General features: G+C 38.7%; 1 protein-coding gene across 1 annotated transcript in view; it reads left to right on the forward strand.

Annotated features, from left to right (window-relative positions):
- LOC149780868 (uncharacterized) overlaps window positions 1-22,890 on the forward strand; it is a 144,048-nt gene that overhangs the window by 110,845 nt on the left and 10,313 nt on the right. Inside the window, exon 12 of the mRNA XM_089936239.1 lies at window positions 20,903-20,991. Within this exon, the coding sequence (XP_089792365.1) occupies window positions 20,903-20,991 (89 nt within the window). The remainder of the gene's footprint in view (window positions 1-20,902; window positions 20,992-22,890) is intronic.

Below are 22,890 nucleotides of genomic sequence, written 5' to 3' on the forward strand. Positions count from 1 at the left end.
TCTTTACTACATGTTTGACTTCATACACAGATGACATTGTATTGCAATCTTTCCTACATGTTTGACTTCATACACAGATGACATTGTATTGCAATCTTTACTACATGTTTGACTTCATACACAGATGACATTGTATTGCAATCTTTACTACATGTTTGACTTCATACATAGATGACATTGTATTGCAATCTTTACTGCATGTTTCAGACATTGTACACATTTGTCCTGCATTCTGTTTATCCACCCTCAATTTCAATATGTATTATTTGCATGTCAATACAAAAGGCAGTCATTTACTGATATGTAATGGATAATCACATTTATTAAAATATTTTGCAGCAATGGATTTGAAAATACACTATTTTGTTTCTTCATTTTACCATTATTGACATCCACATAGTTAAATATATACAATGACTTACACTTGTGATGTGAGAACAATGAGAATTTCAGCAATAAAAATGATTGTTTATTTTGAATCTCCTCATAAAGGTCATAGATAAGAGATGATTCACATACATGATGATTGTCCATATTTTGAAGATGGATTGATTTTTGCATCATCCTGCAGTGGATGTTTTTTTTCTCCATGTGCTAATTGAGTTGTAACAGGTGAATTTCTAATCTCTCTTTGCCCTTGCATACTTATGAAGTGTGAAGTCAATTTTGCATAAAATATTATTGCACATTTTGCATCCACAAATGAATGGCAACTCATCATTTAAATTTTTAAAGAGTTTTGGATATAATAATAATAATAGTAGTCAGAATTTAGCATTAATAAAATCTCTAGTACCTTAAGTGAAAACTCCGTTGTTAGAGATACAGTTAAGCAGTACACATTATAAGGTTTGTGGTTTGTGATATGTCAGACAGTCTCATTGCAACTTAATGAAGATTTTGCTTACTGTCAAAATTTAAATTCTTAATTTTGAGAAATACACGTAACATACTACATTGCGCGAGTTGTTTTCTAGCCATTTAATGTTTACTCCTTTACATATACGTGGAACTAATTGCATTGGAAAATAATATACCCTATATTTGTCTGTATTATTTTTGTCTGTCATATGAAGAAGTATGTTTGAATAGAAATCTAAAATTCCATACATTGTTTCTTTATGACAGTACATTGATCATGTTGTTAGATACTGTACTTGCATATATCTTTTCTAAATATTCTGTATTTTATTATTAATTTATATTGTTTTATTATTCCCATTGATCAATATTAGCCTCAGTTATCACTGTTTGTATAATAAGTTTTGAATAACCCTTTTCAAGTTTAGATTTTATGACTAATATTTTAATGTTAAGAAGTTAAGAAGAAAATTAAATTGGGTATTTTCTTTTACTTAATTTTTAAATATATTATGTGCTGATTATTTTGTCACCTTGGCAACATTTTAGATCAGATATCAGTTAACTTCAGTTTACTTGAATTATATAACAGTGGTTGCAAAAGTAAATTTATTTGTCTACTACTGCAGCATAATTGGCTGTTACGAGTATTTTTTCAAAATTTCTGATTAAATGTAGTGCAAATTCAGCTTGGTCTATATCAGCAAAATTATAGCCTTTTACCCTGTATATGCATAATTATTTTTTTGCGGTTGGGAACCATAAAATGGAAAGTCTTATTCTCTACAAGTCATGAAAATGGAAGTAATATTCAAGGCGCTGGCTATAAAAAAGTTGTTGACCCAAAAATCACCAACCTCAACATTTTGTCACCAAATTTAAAAAATGTCACTAAATATGGTGTTGATATTTTTCATAATATCCTGTGATCAAAGTTTACAATGTATGATGAGTCATGTATAATGCTTAAGTCTCTCATTCATTCAAGAATTAAATGCTCCCCCTCATCAATTTGATGTCATGCTTCATGAAGGAAGACTGTCAGCCAGAACTTCTAAAATTTATGTTTGCTGGGCTTTGCCTGCTTTGCTAATAGCTAATTGCTTCCTAAATCACCTTCAAAAATAAGCCATATATGAACAATATTCTAACAAATGAAATGATCATGCTTAGTGTTTTTATAAATGGAGTAAACTCTGACTTCAAAGAAACATCGCCACTGTTTAGAAACTTGTTAAAATCTTTAATACAAATGAGTATTTATCCTCATTCAGGGCAGTGATATGCAATTACTTTTCTTCTTTTCACATGCACCTCTTTGATTTGCCTATCCTGCATTATTCTACTTTGTGATCTTTACCTATGCAAATTACTACAATGGGCTCACCCACTGCAGTCTTCAAACATGTATCACTAGCTACTGACAGCCATTCAAGTAATATGTGAAACGGTGGTATATAAATGGCATTTGCCTTTTAATTACAGCTGTTTGAACTACACAAATCACATCAGCTCCAGTAATAATTGCTTGCTGTTTATACATGCTACATGTAAAAGGCATATAATGAAGTGGGTTTTTTTTGTTTTCAAAATAAACAGTATTTCTTCTTCAAATACGTTACCCAATCATAATACCTTAGGAGAACTACTACTACCTTGCAAATTCAGCCCTTCTAGATAGTATGTTTAGCTAAAGGGAGCTAATGGTTGTCTGCCTACCAATATGGCAGTAAGGCAGTGATCTCCCACATGCTCTTTTCAGGAGATACGTCACAAAAGTCAGAATCTCTGTGCAAGATATAGCACCACAAGTTGGAGGAATTTTTATCTTCTAAGGAAAGTATACTCCATCTATATTTTCAACATTTTCTATCGCTACAAACTTCTGCTTTTACAAGTTCCTATCACTTTGTCATCACCACACACTCATATGGGTACTTACACAGCAAGCCTAGGCAACTTCACATTCAGTTCGGGATCTAATTAGTTTATATGTGCATGTCTCCAGCTCCTATATATGTGTAATTCCATTATGAACAGGTACATATCAGTGAGTTTTTATTGCAAGGCAGTCTCAACATTTGGCATAAGCACACACATACACACACCGTCATTTTCAAATATTGTAGAAATTTTTTAAGATGAAAATCATATACTAGTTGTAATAAAAATACAGAAACGAAAGAGTACAAAGTCTCTATTTATTCCGAGACCTACTTCCCGAGTTTTGTTGTATCACGTTGACATATGCTCTCTCATATGCTCTCTCATGCAGGGAGCATACGAAGCAGGGAACCAGACTACTCTGCTTGATGAATCAGACTGGCCAAGTTTCTTTTAGTTGAGAATTATATATTCTTTCTGGTTTTTACAAAAGGTATTAGACTTTCATTTAATGTAATTGAAGTTTGTTCAACGACATTAAAAAGGAGTTTGTTGTTGATAGCATGTGACTATTGGACCTCCAATGTTGTTGTTTGAGAGTTGTGATGTCATGTGACTATTAACACAAATGGTGAGTACTGGGTCAGGTTTCAGCTATGCCAAGTTTTGTCTATTCTGTCAGCGGAATAAAGACATAACGAATATAATCCGTGCCATTTTTGAGAAAATAGCTTATTTTCCTATTGATTCCATGCAGGTATATGTCGATTTAAATTTGCTAGACCGGCTGTTAAGCCATCTTACAGTGGTGGCAGAATACAAATTTTTGATATGTAATTGCTCTGAACCCATACTTCATCCTCAGTGTCCAAATGTGACAAATGGAGTTGGAATATTTGGAGGAAACCCGTATTACAGAAATGTAGAATCTCAGAGCTGAACTTTTGTGTGAAACTATTACACAGTGACATGTAGCTTGACGCATTGGTTTCAGATCTTAAAAATAATGCAGGGTAAATGGGAAATTGTCATCCCTTTTATTGTATAATAAGAAACTATAAGAGCCCATGTATCAATAGAGGTTTTGGTACATTTATAGAGGTTTATTGAACGACAAGAAGACTCGTTGATTTTACAGAAAATTCAGTCCTTGTTTATACAACAGTATCTAATTTTGAAGGTCTTTTGTCAAAATTTAAATCAATCCTTTTGTAAATATTTTTAAATGATGGAATTTTAACCAAATCGTCTTAAGGAGTTTAGGTTGATTGAAAAATCTTGTTTGAGATTTTATTGGCACACATTAAAATTCAGGGTTCAACTTTTTTTATTACAAGATCAGGTGCTAATATTTTGCATTTATTGTTTTTTTTTTTCCATGCTGTGATAGGAAATGTTTACTTTGTATAACATGCACATATATTGCTCTAGAATTCATTAGAATTAAAGGTTTCAAAGGAAACAAAATAATTTATGCTCATTATGTTGTTTCCACGTAGCAACATTATGTAGGTCAGCAAAGTAAAGTTATGATTTGTATTCTGTAATTCTGTACATTGAAATGGCTTTAAATACCAATTTATAGGAATATAGTCAGATTTGTTTTGTGCGACTCATTTTGTGGTTTTGTACATGATTATCTTTTCTGACATGTTTTGGAAAGTCTTGAAAGAGAAACATCTTCAGATTTGGAAAATGCATGTTTTGTAATTAAATTGTTCATTAATTCCATTCAGTAATGGTCATATGTTAACCTGGAAAAAAATTAATTTCATTCTGGAAAAAACCTGGAAAAGACCTGGAAATTTATATTTAGAAAAGCGTAGGAACCGTGTATGTAAAAATCGTTATATTCCAGTGCATTTTGTAACCAAGTTTCCTTTTATATTGGCTTTGAATTTATCCACTTCAGACCCATGATTGTATATACAAGTTTTAACAGCCAAAAATGTCATTGCCAAAAGAATCACCATATGGAATATTGTGTTGCCAAGAAGACAAATATATTGCAATTTGTGACATTTTCGAAGCCCAACATGATTCTTGGTTGTGGCTTGTTTTTTTGTTTTTTTGTGTGTGCACAAAATCAAATGATAGATATATGCATTTTTTGTGTTGATTGTTAAATAAACTGAAAAGAGTTCAGTTTTCTTTATGCACTATCTACCTTGGTTTTTGAAAAGTGAAAAGAAACAAAAACAATTCAGTTTGAAACAAAATCTATAGACAACCAATTTTCCATTATTCAAAACATATTTAAATTTAAATAAAAGTAGTTATAAGTTATTGCTTTTGTATGGGAAAATATGAACAAGGTTTTTGGTTGTAAATGCTACACAACCTTGGGTGTGCAGTATATCCATCCGAAAAAACGAGTTCATATTTTCCCATACAAATACAGTAACCATTTTATTATATGCTCATTTTCTTATTCATCCTTAGGCTTAATTATGTAAACAAAAATACACTGCATGAGCAGCAGAGGGGGCGAATCGGACATTTTGTCCAATCGTTATTTTGCTTAATTATTACTTTCTGCACTCAACGATCTAGTGTCGTCAGCGCCTGGTAAAAAAAAAACGACGACGTCGTTGGGGGATCGTCGCGTCGTCATTTGGTTTAATTAACACCTTCTGCGCGCCGATCCCCAGCGTCGTCAGCGTCCGGTAAGCACATCGACGACCACGTCGATGTCATTGCCCCTCTGCTGCTAAGTGGTTATTTACAATGATCTTACAAACAGAGTGATCACTAACTCCTCCTCTTGCAGATCAATTAGGTTATTTGACTGATCGGTAAGTCTGAAATTAATTCTCGTTAAAAACCGATCATGGCATCGCATATAGACCGGATTAATCGGACTCTCAATGATCAAAAATCCCGGAGGGGCTGTTGGTGAAAACGAATAAAGGATATACCCCTGTTGAGCTTGATTTGATTGCTTGGTATCCACCTGATAACTCCCTTCGATAACATCACACACTAGATTGATCGCTATCACTGATGCGATATTTACGTTGTACGGGGCAATATGCCTACCACCATCTCCGTTATCGTGTCTGAGGATAGTTGATGGGGGGGTGTCCGCGGGTGGATTCTCAGGCCATCCTAGTATGGTTCTTATTGAACTGTTATAAATATCAACCATATACCCCGGTGTGCTTATTTCAATCGTCGACGATAACGTCGGTTCATGAACCGTAATAGCGATTTTTGATTCCTTTCCTGTGATCGATTTTATCCTGCGTTGAAATTCTTTATTGATTTGCTCTATTTGGTATGACCCAGTTGGTATTGTAACCTCCTCCCAGTTTGGGGTCCCATCGGGTTTATTTGTCCGTGCAAAAACCAGCGAGTTATTAGGTTGTTGTCCGTTAAATGCGTCCGCTCGGATATTAGGCCAACTGTGATATACTCGCAATTTTGCCAGCGCTATTTCCTTTACTGGAACCGGTGATGGGAAGTTCACACTGAATTCGGGTTTCGTTGATGTTATCGATATCATACTTGTTTGTACCGGAGTGGTGTTCTCCGCGATCCGCTGAAGTAATTGAGACCCTTCGGGGTTCAGCGACATTATTATTATTCGTTGTTTTTAGTGTCTAATTTTAACAACCAGGTGGTTTCGGCTTCCAGTTGAAAATCCTCGATTTTTGACATCGCGGAGCTATATAACTGGACCATCGTGGAGAATTCAACATCGGATACGAACAAATTATCAATCGATAACGAGATCAACCCGGATAATTTCGAGTATGCGTCGGATACTATTTGATGTTTTACTGTATACTCGTTGAGTTTTTTCTGAAAACACGATGATATCTTCCTAGTGATTGCGTTGGCAACTCCAGCAACTGTTGTCATTGCGGAGACAGCGATTGGAACAGCGATTGGGGTTATCGTGGTCACCGTGGATAAAATAACACCGGCGCCAGCTACTATACCCGACACCGAGTACACGACCGCGTCGATGGCGGTTATTTTACGACGGTATTTTTTTATTTTTACACGGTATTGTTCGGAAAGCGTTTTCAAGTTCGCGGAAAATTCTTTTGCGGTATCGAATCGATATTGATGTGACGTCGGTGATACCTCTGATTCAATTTCCTTGGTGGTCATTTTTATTTTAAAAGAACTAGTGTTTTTAATTACTTAGATTCGCTACAAATTCCACATACCATGTAATGTTTGCCCGGGCTAGATTTCTATCAACGGCATAAATTGTAAACTGTTCAGTTGCGTTCTTGTCTATAATTGTTGATATTGTATTGTTAAACCCGGATGAACTCGACGATAATATATTAAACTGCATCATTGAAACCAGTGTCAATCGATAAATGCCCTTAACAGTTGCGGTGATATTTACTGTATTCTGTGTAGGAGTCCAATCGAATGATCCATGCCGAATTGTGTATACTGTGTTGATGATGTTCTCATGAGGGATTTTTATTTTTTCGAATTGCTCTGCTACTCTCGGTAGCCCGTCTTTAATCGCTTCAACATCAGTTCTGATTATTCCTACTTCCTGCCAATGCGCGTCTATATTATTCTTGTTCGTTGCAACATTAGTTTTGATTGTTTCTATTTCCCGTGTATTCTCGGTCATACTTTTTTTGTTCGCTGCAACATCAAGTTTGATTGTTCCTATTTCATATGTATGTACGTCTATACCTTTTTTGTTCGCTGCAACATCAGTTTTGATTAATCCTATTCCCCGCCAATATGCGTCTACATTTTTTTTGTTCGCTTCAATATCAGTTTTGATTGTTCCTATTTCCTGTGTATGCGTGTCCATATTATTTATGATCGTTGTAACATCAGTTTTGATTGTTTCTATTTTCCGTCCATGCGAGTCTACATTATTTATGATCGTTGCAACATTAGCGCCGATTATTTCTATTTCCCGTTCATGCGCGTCCACACCCTTTTTGTTCGCTTCAACATCAGTTTTGATTGTTTCTATTTCCTGTCCATACGCAGTGATATCATTTATAGTTATTGTGATTTCATCCGGCTTGGTATTTTTTTTACCAAGGAATTTATCAAAGTTGTCATCGATCCTGTTAACATTTTTTCGTAACGTGTAAAATTGGCCCGACAGCGTCGTAAACTCCAAAATAGTATTTTTTATTGTTGCAAGATTTGGTTCGAATACTATCGGGTACCCAAAAAATCTATCGATAGTTGCTTTCACATGCCCTTCGAGTTCGATTATTGATCTATTCAACCTTATAACACCGTCTTGGATTAATTCTATCGTATTCTCTATCTCCACTATATGTCTACCCGGTTTGAGTAGTCCGTCGCCGGTATACAACGCGATGGTGTTCTCGGCGGCATCACGCCGTCGTGTTAAAACGTCATCCAGCGACACATTACCGGATTTCAATTTACCCTGGCGGTCTTGAAATACAACTATTTCGCCCGGGTCAACACTTGTTAGATTCAACATATCAGCGATTTCATCCTCAATTAGTTTTTTTATGTCGGCGGCGGCCGTTTCCGTGGATTCTTTCAGCGCCGAAACCGGTCGTCCCCAAATATCAATCATCGTTATTGTAAATGTTATTCTCTAAAATCCGTTGAGCTTCTACGACTCCACTAGTGTATTCGTTTACAACCACATGAGGTGGTTTTCGCGATGATGAAATCGCCGCGAGTACGTTCAATACCTCACGGCCACATATCGGTGGGTCACTCAATTGCTGTGTTGGCAGCGTGGAATAAAAAACCCGGGCTGAACACGCCCGGGCTGAACACGTCCGGATATACCGCATGAACTCTTTCGGCGGGGCTAACCCGTATGAATCAAAATAGACGATCGCGCGCGGATCAATCGCGTACGCAACCCAATGAGTTCCCGCTCCGGAGGACCCATCGAGGTTAATTATGCCGGTTTCAATATTCCTTGGTGCCGCCGGTAATTGATCCCTCATAAAAACACCTCTGAAGTTTTTTATCGCTAGCGCGTTTGCGGCATCTATTAAATCAAAATTAGACATTGGAGTCATAGACTCAGGAGTCATTGACTCCCGAGTCAATAAACGGTTCCCGGTAGTCTTAGACCCTTTCCCGAGTACCATGAATACGGGGTTCCCGGTAGTCTTAGACCCTTTCCGGCCACGGGTCGTTTTTTTTTGTAGCCTTTCCCGGTTGCCTTCTTCAATGCCATCCCCGCCGCGGTACCAACGGCTCCTAACGCCGCCGCCTTAGCCACTGCTGGTGCGGCCGCGGCAATCAATGCCGGAATCGCAGCTAACAGCGGAAATATTCCACCGGTCTTTTCCATGTTTTTAATTGCTGCGGCTGAAAAATCTATTTGAACACCCTTTTTATTCTTCATCGCATCATTGAAATGTTTTATTTGACGCGCCGTCAACGATATCTTATGATTACCACCCGCCATCTGCGACGGCTTCAGCGTTATTGTGGTCCCGCATTGTTTAGCCGACTTTGATCGTAATTTCTTGACTTGACCATCAGTCAACTCTACACTGACGACACTATACGACATTTTATTGTAAACGCGTTTATGCTTTCAATTACATGTTTTCCACTGGCGCATCAACGATTCTCATTCGTCCACCAACACCTTCTAGCAGCATTGATTTATCGCTGAGAATGACAGCAACCGCTCTATAATTAACACCAGCCGGGGCTATACGAGCTCTGAAGTGTATATCAACGACGGATTGTCTCGTTAAATCAAGATGTTCCAACGAAAAGTAATAAATCGGATACAGGTTTTTAAAATCAAGTTGTGATATTTGCAAACCGGTGTCGACGTTTTGATCACGACCCATATATGACAGCAATCGATGATACACACGTGCGACATGGTTGTCGCCGTAATTAAGCTGTATATCCTCGGATGGTTCCTGTTGTCCGTTTATTCTCAGCGAAACCTCCATGACTCCTAATCGATCAAATATCATATGGCTGCGTTCTTGATTACCCAATCGTTCCCTATTCTGTAGCGCTATGAATATATGACGCGGGGCTGAAACACCCTGTTTTGACGCCAGGTGCCATGTAAACGTATCGGCGACGTTATCCTCTTTAGCATCAGTTGTTACCGTTAGCCAACTCAACAGCGATTTCCCTCCCTGTTCCATAAATGCTAACAATCGTGCTTCCGTGGTAACTGATGGAGTCAGCACCGGCATCCACAATGCCATTTTAGTTAAAATGACTTTACCGGCGGCGACACCAGCAGCACGCCATATTGCATTGTTATCATCGCCCCTTCGCGTCAGCGCGATTGTATGCTTAGCCCCATAGACAACTTTTCTGACATTTCTGCAGAATCCGAATATGTGATGGAGTGGAATCGCGCATGAAAACTGTCGGCGTGGTCCTTGCAACATTCCTACTCGTGCTGCGAATCCTAGATTGTAATCATTGTTGGTGCTTTTTATAATATTAAAATTAGCACCTGGTCTTGCTCTGCGGTCTGGATTGGCTGCTTCAGCCTGTGGGTCAGTTGCGGTATCTCTTTCCGCCAGCACGTTGATGTACTGAATATGGTCAGCGTTATCGGTGGAGTCCTTTGCGAACATTATAGATGGGCCCGCCGATCTTGTATAATCATCCGAGTATCTCGCCAACCCAATTATCGTCGTTGCAACATCAACCTCGCGTTCTATTGATTCAATTTCTCGCCCGTCAATAAGATATCTGGCGCTCTCAAATAACGCCATGATACCGTTGTTGACGAAGCCAACTCGAACACGATGGTCATCTGCGTATGGTGCATTATCGGCGGCATTTGTCACGAGTTCTCCCTCGATTTCGATAAACGCTTCACACGGCAAAAAATATTTACTGGTATCTTGGACTTGAAGTTCAATTCGCGATCGTAGGTCAGGTTGCGCTGCATAATAAGAATAATATTGATAATCACGGACAGAATCATCCCTGCGTACTGGGGCGTCCATATCAAACGCGGGATCAGCGGTACGCGCAAACATTCTATTATTTATCATGTTGATGTTTTCAATTGCGATTTTTTCGTCGTAAATTCTTTGAATTTAAACCACTCCCCGCTATCGCGTTCATGAGCGCGTTGGTTGCCGCATCGGCGGATGGCGAAGTCGCCAACGACGGAGTCGTCGCCAACGACTGAGTCGCCGCCAACGACTCTAGTTTTTCTTCCACGGCGTTATTTATTACTTTACTGATATTCGCAGGCATCACTGTCGTTGATGGCATCTGTTTTTTTCTCCTGAATTTCACCAATGACATTAGTTTGTCCCGCGCGGCTGAAAGCGCCTTTCCGGCAACGTCTCCAATAGCACTAATACCCTTATCACGAATAACATCAATAGCCTTCATTCCTAATTGTTTGGCTAACGGCGCTACTTTTGGAGCCATTCTTGTAAATAACCCCGCAATGGTGCTACCGAGACCATCTCCATAGTACGCGCGGTAAACAGGCAATCGCGAGTTTACCACGTAGACGAGTACTGGTTTATCATGGTTGTAGTGTATGATCATCCTTATTAAAAACACCAGTTTTCCAATTAATCATCCACGAGTTCGTCTATGAGCGTTCGATATGCATTAATGTCCATAATACCGCCTGCAAATAACCGCTTGCAAATATCAGCGGCCTCATTGATTATTTCCGTAGAGTTATTTCCGGCTCGTTTTCCTCCAATTAGTACTTCCAGCCGTGATATATCACTGAGAACACTACCAGGACAGGTAACGCCGTAGGATTCTTTACCAACAGGGTATCCTTTTCCTTTTTTTGGTGTTATACTCTTAACTTCCTTGTGGAATGCGTCGTAATCGGATTTACTACGATGTGGTAATGCATCTTTATGTTTACTTGCTAAATACACTATTCTTGCCCAGTCCTTTAACGACTTTATATTTTTCTCGTAACCGCTATTGATATGCTTCTTATCTCGTATGCTCTTAGCAAAATTGTTGGCAGTAAAATTAATTAATTCTTCCCTGCTGCTGAAGCCTCTAATTTCATCTATTGTGCTCTTCTTGAGTACAATACGGGGTATATTCCCCTCTTTTTCTTCCGGTATTTCTTCTTCTGGTGTTTCTTCGGGTATTTCTTCTTCTGGTTCTTTCGCAGTAGCACCTAGTTCTTCTTCGTCGGCCATTGTAACATAGGGTTCTTGTGGTTCGGTTATAGCGAGTGGTGGCGGCCTCCGTGTTGTAGCAGCCGCTATTTTTGCAGGAAGTGTTTCTAAAGACCTTTTTGTTTGTTTTGTCTCTGCCGCTATCTTTTCAAGCGCACCAAGAACGGGTACAGTTGCCGCCGTAACATCTTTGGTCGCTTTAGTTACCGGGGCAAAGAGTTGTTCGCTTCCAACAGTAAAATCAGTTTGCATTTGCTGCCGCGTTTGAAGTTGTTCTCGGACCCTGTCTCGTAACGGTATGAACTTTTTAAGCGCTGCTAGCCGCTCTCTGGCTAGCCGAGTAGTAAGTGATTCACCTACCATTATTGCAATTGCGAAGCAATTTCTAATTTCTCGCCGGAGGCTCCGTCTATAATTCTTCTAATGTTTTTGATTTTACTAGAAATCTCCCTGCGTCGTTCATAAACACGTCCAAGTTTTTTTCGTATTATTTCAACGGCAGTGAATAGTCCAATGAATGCATTTGCGTCATTGTGGTACAAGTTTTCATTGATCGTATGTTGTAATCGTTTTATAAAAAAATACTCGCGGGCCAGGGTAAAACGCCCCCGTTTCGATTGTTCGTTAATAATTTCATAATCGGATAATATTTTTTCACTGTCGAGACCATCAGATAATTCAATTCCTTGATTTTTTAATTTTGAAATCTCGGCTAATATATTATTGATGTCTTCGATATTCATTATTCTTATAAAACATCTTGTTTCTAATATCAAAAATATTAATAAAAAGAAAAATGAAACCCCGTGTATCAATCCCGAGGTGTTTAATAATTCGTTAGACGTGACCTCGTCAGCGCCATAGGCGCCGGTGACTTCGTATCTACATATGAAAATCGAATTCTATGCCCGGTCTTTTTTGAGATTGCTGTTTGATATACTCGTTCTGCTACTTTTCGTATTGAGGCGATACAAATGTCAAAGTATCTACTGGCTTCATTCATCGACTGAAATATTTTTTCCTCGTGAGTTGTTGTATCAAATGACTTTACGGGTTTTGCTTTCTTTGGGTATTTACCGGTTTGGCCTTTTTTACTATTTTCACTCTGAGAGATGGCTTGCAAGTTTGTAAGAGAATTATCAGTCTTATTATTATTAATATGATCAATAACAAGCCCATTCTCGATTAATCCGTGAAAACATTCATAGATGATTCTGTGACAGAGATATTTCTTCTTTCCGGCACCAAACATTAAATACCCGTGATTATTTACGGTACCAACCGGCTTCTTCAGTTTGCGGTTTCTAACAATGCCGTCGCGAGACGCCTCGTAACTGACGAACACAGGATGCGGCTGAAATTCTTGGTCCATTTGTATAATAATACTATTTGTCTAATTTATTATTTGGTTTAATTATGAATCTTTCAACGTAGTCTTGGGGGGTTTTAATGACGAAATCGGCGGTGGGGTCAATGACGGCGTTTTTAATTCGCTTGTCATAATAGCGTTTTAGTTCCCTGTATCGCTTTCCGCCACAATTAATACACAACTGGGATTTTCCTCTTACACCGACGTGGCAAACCAAGCACGGTAGGGGGCCAAGAGAACCATTACGAACGCTTTGTAAATGATATCCGCAGAATTCACCTCTACATGATTTATTGCACGGGGTTGTCGACCCAATCATCAACCATTTGCAGTGATTCATTATACTATATTCTTTCATTTAAATACTTGTTTTAATTATATGGATGAGTTTGAGAGATTAGCAGTAATTAAGCCCCGGAAAAATATTAGGTTTAATCTCGATAGAGTCCTCAAGGACACACCAAAAGCGTTAATAAACGATAAAACCCTGTTGAGTAAAATACGCGATTGTATCAATGAATTCAAACGTGATGGTGCATCTCACAGTTGGTCAACATTTCGAATTGATGGCATTGTTGATGCTACCATGAACGACAACCGCGCAGCAATGATAATATCACAACTTGACGGTAAAAGGTATTTCTTCAGAGTAAAATTCATTGTCCGGGTGGAATCAGGCGATTGGATCATGCGTGATAAATTTGAACCAGTTCTCAGCGACAAGAAAACAGTCACTGTCAGCCGCGACTCCAAGCCGGGGTTGTTAACCGGAATTGACAAACCATACTATGAACGAGCGTATCCTGAAACAGCAGTTGTTTATGGAATATACCCGTTAAATAAGAAACCTGATATCGGAAAACTGAAACCGATGAAACAGTCAACTGGGATAAATTGTGTAGCAGAACGAATAATAGAGCATTTTACAAATGCGTGTCGAGGAAACAAATTGACTGATTTACGACGCAGCAAAATCAACCAGTGGGAACTAACCGTAAAAGAGCGTGGAGCAACCATCAGCGACATAGCGAGATTAGAAACGTCGTTGAGATTTCCAATAACCGTTACAACGATAACCGGTGAAGTATTATACGAATCGAAGTATAAATCGAAGGGAGCCCCAATCAAAATTATCGATCATAACGAACACGCATGGACGCCCGTGATCACAATATTTCCACGGAATAGAACAGTAAAGTATATACCCGAAGAATTCCTGGGAGAACAATTCTCCCGGGATGGTTTTCTCGCGGAGAGGAAACTATTTGATGCTATTGCCTACTTGTGTAAAAACGACCCTGTATCAGTGTGGTTACTTCGCAGCGCTGAAAACGATGCGGATACCTTTGATCAGTTTGTAAGACCAAACGGCGATTTATATCGCACTGAAGCATTTCACAACAGGATGAAAAAAACCGCCATGGAATTTGAAGAGCATGATGAACAACTGCTAACAAATTGTTTTACGATTCCATCGGTTGTAGCTCATGTTGCAGCAAGGAAAAATGCGTGGAGACCAACGCGCAAGGAATTTCTACCGGATGTACAATCCAGTTGTTTGGAATACTATCACGGTGGACTATGGAACACTGAATACAACCGCGACGCTATGATCTCGGTTGATATGGTTGCCTGTTATCCAGCGAGTTTTCTCGGGTATGGATCCGCCGCTGAATATTTCAAACGATTTGGACACCCCAGTCATGAAATGACTCGTGTTGCTATTAATGGACCACTGCCTGATTTTGATTTAACCGGATTCGCTCGCATAGTATCATTTGAATTCGCGGCAGGACTCCATCGCTGTTGCTATATTTGGATCGGTAGACACATGGCTGAAAAGAAGTGGCTGCCAATAGCGCTGCTACGGTATATGATTGATTGTAGCATGCTTGTATCGTTGATTGTCAGTGACGCGATTATATCATACCGGGCGCAGACTGAAGTCTGGTTACCAGAACCGGAGCGTCTAGATAGCATAATTGACGAGTCCAGAAAACACATTGATGCCGACGAGGAATATATCATCGAATGGTCCAGGAGGATATTCAACCAACGAAACCACGAGGCAAAAGATCTCGGTAGAAGAATAATTGGTAAGTTCACACAAGGTGGAAAAAACCACGACTACAAACGATATTGCTCACGGCTGATTATAGATGACGCAGAATATGATTTCGTAATCAAGGACGCAGTGGCGAAAAATAGATACGTGAACTGCAAAACAGCTTTCTTGTCCAATGGAACAAAGTTGGGTACAGTTGTTTCCTACAGCGATGGAGACAGCCCCGCGTATCCACATTTGAGGGCGTCTATGCTGGGTTACGCCGCTATCAATTTATTCTCGATGATAAATAGATTTCCCGATACCGCGGTTAGAGTAGCCGTTGATTCGTTTTATATAGACGTAGCGTATAAGGGAAACTTAGCCGAGTTTACTAGTCCGGACGAGAGTTGGGGTACATGGAGAATTAAAGAAGAAATACGACGCGATTATTCCCCGTCAGCAAATGTCATCGTTGAGAACAATTACCTACGCGGTGATAAATTGTCAGAATGGTCTAATGCACCACCGTGTTCTGATCCAATTTGTAGACACAAGACGGTTTATTTAAGCGGCTGTGGCGGGTCAGGAAAGACGACTCGGGCAATTGAATTATTTCGAACGCGGGCAAGTATAATCGTGCTTACACCGACCCATAGACTAGCGCGAGAGATAAAACAACGAAATGTTGACGCCGTTACTTATCACAGCTTTTTTCGATACAGCGGCGGTGAGTGGACTCCTGATCGAATGGGTGAAAAATTTATTCCTGAAGTTATCATCTGGGATGAGATATGTACTGTTTCGTTAGATACTTTACGAATGTTTCTTGATTGGTTGCTGCTCGCGAATACAGCGGTAATCATGTGTGGGGACCATGGCCAACCACCACCATTTGTCGGCGAGGGTCCACATGATTGGTTAAGGGGTTTTGTGGACTATTATGAAGAAACCGATACTGATTACCGAGCACTTGATGAACAACTGCGCGAGGTTAAGAAATTAATCAGATTACAGCCGGATAGAATTCAATGTGAAATAATTCGCGAGGTGATTCCGGAAACGCCGTTAAATGAATTCTGGGAAACATGGAGACCAAACGATTTGATTGTAGCGAGTAGAAAGATAGTCAGAGACACACTTCAGCGGAAGTTGTTTACGTTGCATAAGGAAAAGTTTCCAACGCGTCCAGTGCCGTTATGTTATAGACCCGCGGACACACGGCGGCAGAACATTGAAGTTGAAATTCCAGGCCGGACAGAAAAACAAATTCTCGTGCTGAATGATATCGTGCTCGTTGATATCAGCGTCGTCGAGGACGCGCTACGTGCTGATAAATCCCCGTGGACGCTAGGATACGCAACAACAATACATTCCTCGCAGGGACTAACCATCACGGACACAATTGTTTGGATAGTTGATAATCGCATCGAATGGTCAAATCTAGTCTATCTTGCAGTGTCCAGAGTACGAAGGATAAATCAGCTTCGAAGAATTGTTATTGACGGAGCCGATGACGGAGTCACTGACGAAGCCGGCGACAAAGTCACCATCGATGCAAGCGTCATTGATAGAAAACTCTCGGGTTACCGCCAACAGGATAAAAAAAAACAGCGGCGTTTTGATATTGATGCCGAATTAATAATCTCGCTACGACAACAACAGAATAATCACTGCGCGAGTTGCAATTGTATAATGAGTTGGCGTTATTCGGATAAAGACACTCGCCAATTTACCGTGGATAGGATCGATAACAGTCTCGGTCATGTCAAAAACAATGTGAGGTTGACCTGTCTTGAGTGCAATAGACGCAACGGCGCTAGTTAAGACCACGTGGGGGTAATTGAGTATCGTTAGGTATCACTTGTAGTTGCTCGCGTGTAAATCCGCGCTGAGGAGCAGTTGAATCCAGTCTATAGATCGGTGGTCTACCAGTTGATCGTGTTATCGTTGATATGTTATGTGTGGTAACACTCCAAATAGGATCGGTAGCCCTTTTTTTACCGCCTTCAAGCTCTCCTGGTTCATATAGATATCTAACAGTGACATCGCCAAGAATCGGCTTAGAAACGCTATTTATTTTTAATTTTCCGGGTATATACTCGTATTTAATCGCGTCGCTGGGCTTCATGTTGATTACTCGGGTAATCTCGTTATTTAACGCTGCAATTACACCTGGCAACCTTTTAACCCATTCACGAGATCGTTTTTCTTGGATGAATTCCTTCGCGTATTGATATCCAAATAACCGTTCAGCGAGAGTCCGATTGAATCGTTCAACAATTGCCTGATCACGATGTAGCGCAGTATGACCTCGTCGTATCGCGACGCTATGATGTTTCAGCGTTGATAAAACAGCGCCGCGAAATTCACTACCAGGATCAACTTGTAATAGATTTGGCCAGCGCAGAGGACCTCTTCGATAAATCCGCTCAAACGCATCGGCTACTTCAGTTGCTGACTTTGTTTTCAACGGTTCCGCTTGTTTGTATCGACTCGCAACATCAACTACGGTTAGCGCGTATTTGTAACCGTTGTCATGCGGCAGAAATAGTATATCAGCCTGATGAACTTCATTAGGTACGCTGACATCAAAGCGCGAGAAGTTGATTTGTTTAGGCGGTGGTAGATAGATTTGCCATATAGCCTGTTTGGATAACCAATTAGCCGCAGTGGTCTTTGTTACCTTTGCAGCGCTTGCAAGCTTACCAATTGCGGCCTTCCCCTTCCAGTATCCTCTCGGAGAATAATAGATGGAATCCATCGTTTTTCTTGGATGATTGTTATTAATTACCAGCGCCAATCATTAATTTACCTTTCATAGCCGATTTTACCAACCATGAGGCCAATTTTTCTTTGACGGATTTATCAGGAATAGCATTTAGCGCGTGAATTAATTTTACATCCGCGATATGACGCTGTTGCAGATCGCTACTTTTGTAAGCAACATCATGAGCATGACACGCCTTATCGATAGCGTTTATTGGATACTCACCGGGTTTGGGCTGATTTTGATCATCGAGTCTAATATCTAATCGTGTTCCGGGGCCACAGTAGTTATATCCTGGGAGGTGTTTTTCTCCTGGATACTTTGCCCACGGTGTTCCGGGGAGTTTTGCCAATTTGGCTGCGATGTCACCTCCTCGCTTTTTTTTAAAACATCTCCGGGTCTAATAGAAATAAATCTAAATTTCTTTGTACCGCATTGTACACACTTACCAGTAAGCGCCGATCTGTTATTTCTTGTCGTAACGGTTGTCATATCATTTGTGCCAGTACGCACTCTACACTTCACACAATATAGATCCATAATTTATGTATAGAGATATGAATATAATTGATTTTTCGGCGACTAAAACAAGAGAACCAGTTAAGCATGTTGCAGCGTTACCAAACTCGATCCGGATGATTATCATCGGACCATCTGGATCCGGCAAGACGCAATTGTTACTCAATTTAATAATGAGATGGATGAAGTGGGATAAGTTGTATTTGGTTGCTCCTAGCGTAGATGATCAACGATGCTACGAGGTGTTGAAAGATTTCAACGAGAATGCATCAGCGATCGCTAAAAAGAATGTTATTGAGTTTATTACGGATATCAATGATGCACCGGGTATTGATGATATTGATGGCGACGTTAACAATCTAGTCGTGTACGATGATGTTATGTTAGACAATCAAAAGAACCCAGCTAGGATATTTTCCAGAGGCAGGCATAAAAACACTGACGTGATATATGTCACTCAACGATACACTCAGATTCCAAAAGTAATCAGAGATAACTGCAATATTCTTGCTGTGTTCAACGGCGTTGATACACACACGCTACGAAATATTTGGCAGACATGGTGCGGCGGTGACATGGACTTTAATGTTTTTCGAAACTTTTTTAGTCATGCTCAGTCGACCCCACATGGATTCGTAACGATAAATTTACATGATCCTCGCACACGATATCGTATCGGACTTGACCAAATATTCGGTTAGTTGTAAATAATTTTCATTGTAAATAACCACTTAGCAGCAGAGGGGGGCGATGACATCGACGCGGTCGTCGATGTGCTTACCGGACGCTGACGACGCTGGGGATCGTCGCGCAGAAGGTGTTAATTAAACCAAATGACGACGCGACGATCCCCCAACGACGTCGTCGTTTTTTTTTTACCAGGCGCTGACGACACTAGATCGTTGAGTGCAGAAAGTAATAATTAAGCAAAATAACGATTGGACAAAATGTCCGATTCGCCCCCTCTGCTGCTGCATGAAACAAAGTAACTGAATGTATGCTGTGTTCCAAACTAAATACACTGGCGCAGATTCATCATTACACAACAACATTATTAATGCGCACATAACTCTGCCTAGATAAATTTGAACTTAGGCGCTAGACATAACTTTCGAAAGAAAATGGCATTTTTGTCTACTTAAAATTTAAATTTGGAGTCATATTGTGAATGAATGCACATTGCAACAACTTTTTCATTTGATCTGGAATGAATAAATTTTGGTATTTTTGTCTTTTCTATGAAATTTTGTGATTATGGACAAGATATATCTGTGCCAATTCTACATGAAATACATCAGATTTCAGCGGAGATAGAGCAGTGTATTGACATCTGCAAGTGTGTTTCTGTTCTATCATTAAATGTTTGAGATCTAAATGTGGGAAAAATATAAAGTCTTTCAATTGCAATTATCAAATATATGCTATGGGATATAATATTTATTTCATTTTGAGCGCAGTAAGGTGAATGAAATTACACTTGGAATTTAGTTGAAATTACAGTACAGTTTTGAAATGTGTAGTCAGGCTAGAGAACCCATGACATGACTCATGTAATTCGGATTTGCAGAACTAAGAAATTACATTTTGAGGAAGTTCAGAATGTAAAACTGTAAGTATACTTTTTTGCTATTCTTTTTACCAGCTACAGAAGACAGTTTATGCCTTATCACTTGCATGTTATTTGTAGGTACCCAGTAATTTTATGAAATCTGGTTTCTTTTGCCTGCCTAAATCCGAAACATTGTATAAAAAAAGTTGATATGGAATTTAGCAAAGCGGCTGGTATGTGGCAGTCCACAAAACATCTGCTTTAGTTCATTCAGAAACAAATTTAATCAACCAAAATGTAAAGCGCCTACTATGTGCATGTACAGGATTTGTTTACAAATCAAAAGTTCTGGCATCAGTGTCCATTATTTGTTTACAGTAGAAAGTAGTTCCTTTATGAGTGTTATATCAAGTGCATGTGACTTCAGTATCGTAAAATACTGAACGATTCTGACAATGTAATTTTAACAGAGAAAAAAATGAGCATATAATAATACATATTATTTACTTTAAAGCACTTTTATGTTAAGTATAAAAAATGTAAACATACAATAATGTAATTTTGTACATTTGTTTTGTTGTCCATTTTATGAAACAGAATGAGTACATTATTACAGCACATGATCCAGATTGGGATGGAGGACTTGATAATACACAGGAAAAGGATAATGTGGTGAATATGTGGTTAGGATCTACAGTATCACATCTTCCATTATTGCATCATGTTTGGAAGTCTTAATGCAGAATTCTTTTCAAGCAGACATTGAGAAATTATTATTTTAATGCAGAACTAATTTTCTTTGTAGAAGATTTGCAGACCAAAGAACGAGAGCTGGTGACTGATGCAAGTAAACATCCCTTCAGTTTATACAAGAATCCTTCACATTCATTTAAGGTACTTGTTAAGTTCAGTATTATATTGTTAAGCAGATATATTTTCCCTTTAGTTAAGTACTCGGTGATTACCAAGTGTAACACCAGGTTAGGTTAACAGTACATGTTTATTTTATTTAAAACATAAACCAGATTATGGCATCATACAGTTCATTGAGAAGGTAAATAAGCCGTTTGTAAATTGCAAATGACTGTTGATCAGCTAGATTGGCTGTTATGATGTGTTCCAGGACAGGGCATTTTACTTGACATGCAGAGTATGCCTTCATAGCTTGGCTATGTAACAAAATGCCAGCAAAAGTCTAGTGGAATGGCAGGCATTGCTAAGCAGTCACACATTTGCCACAATACAAATATTTACAACTTCATATATTTGGATCAGAAGCAAATGCATCACAGTATGTGTCGGCAGAGTCATTATTTTGAAATGGCAATCAGGAAAAGCCTTTACATTCTGGATCTCCTTTTTCATTTTAACTGTAACTAATCACCATTTAAACTAATTTATTCTCATGGGCAAGTGTAGCAATCCTAACCACCTAAACAGTGTTTATTGTGAATATTTTCTATACCAGATTTCTTGTTTTATATCATCCTTTTTCAGTAAAATGCATTAAGCCATTTTTTAATTGTCTAACGTGATTTGTTTGGATGTTTGGTGCAATAACAATAGGATGTGGAATAATAATTTTGAAGTTAATTAAAGGGGTTTCCATAACGGACATTTGAGAATTTCATTATTACATATGTATTGATGATATTAGTAAAAATTATATTGGGAAAATGTATTAACAGTATTATACGTGCATTAACAATTTTTTCCCTTATTGACTCATTGCTTCACTTGAACTAAGAAAAACCATTTTTTCCTAGTAAAATATTTTTGTTTGAGAATACTTTCCCAGTCATAGTACTTTAGGAGAACTACTACTACCTCACAAATCCAGCCCTCCTAGATACTACTTTTAGCTTAAGGGAGCTGGATTTGTGAGGTAGCAGTTCTCCTAAGGAATTATAATTGGGTAATGTATTTGAAGAAGAAAATAGTTCACTTCCTATTACATATTAGAAAATATTTCTTGAAGATTTTCAATTCTTTATGTGCAATATATTTGTTTCCAAATTGCACAAATCTCCAAATATAATTTAATGAATAGTATGTGATTTTAGTATTTATGAGGATTGTAAAAAACTAAAATAGATAAAACTGTTGTCGATATGTAAAACTGTTAACCAATTTTTTTAAATGAAAGTGTTCACAATAATCTCCAGCTGCTCATTTTTGCTCACCCGGCAGTAAGGGTCAAGTAAGCCTATGGTATGACTCTACATCAGAATGGAAGATGGCCTCATATCATCAAGGTCATGGTCTGTTTCAAAAGTGAGCATGCTCCATGCATATTAATGACATTACCTTGCATCTGATTAAGCTTGTTGTCACTCCTTTGAAGCCATATTTTTTATCAGAGCTTCAGAGAAAGGTTATAAGATTGCACATGAGTTATGTAATGCATGGGAACCACAAATATAAATGAGGTAATCTTGTATTGATTGGTTGAACTTGTAACATCATAGAGATTGACTAGTTTTGATCTGATTTGGATCAATGTTGGTAAATATGATTAAATCATTAAGATTGTAGATGAGTACAGTTATGAGCAATGTGCATTTTAATGAGGTGATTTTGTATCTGATTCATTGAGATTGTCAACACTTTTGTAAATACATTTCCAATCACAGTTTCATAAAACTAGATAAATAGGTTTATAAATGAAGATAGATAATGTGTTTTATTATAAACAAGACCTACACATAATGGATTGATCTTACATATGATTGGGAGCATGTATTACTACTACTGAGTCTGTATTTTTCACCTGATTTTAATCAAACTTGGTAA

The sequence above is a fragment of the Sinohyriopsis cumingii genome, chromosome 16, assembly GCF_028554795.1.
Source record: "Sinohyriopsis cumingii isolate HCF-2022 chromosome 16, ASM2855479v2, whole genome shotgun sequence".
NCBI lineage: Eukaryota > Metazoa > Mollusca > Bivalvia > Unionida > Unionidae > Sinohyriopsis > Sinohyriopsis cumingii.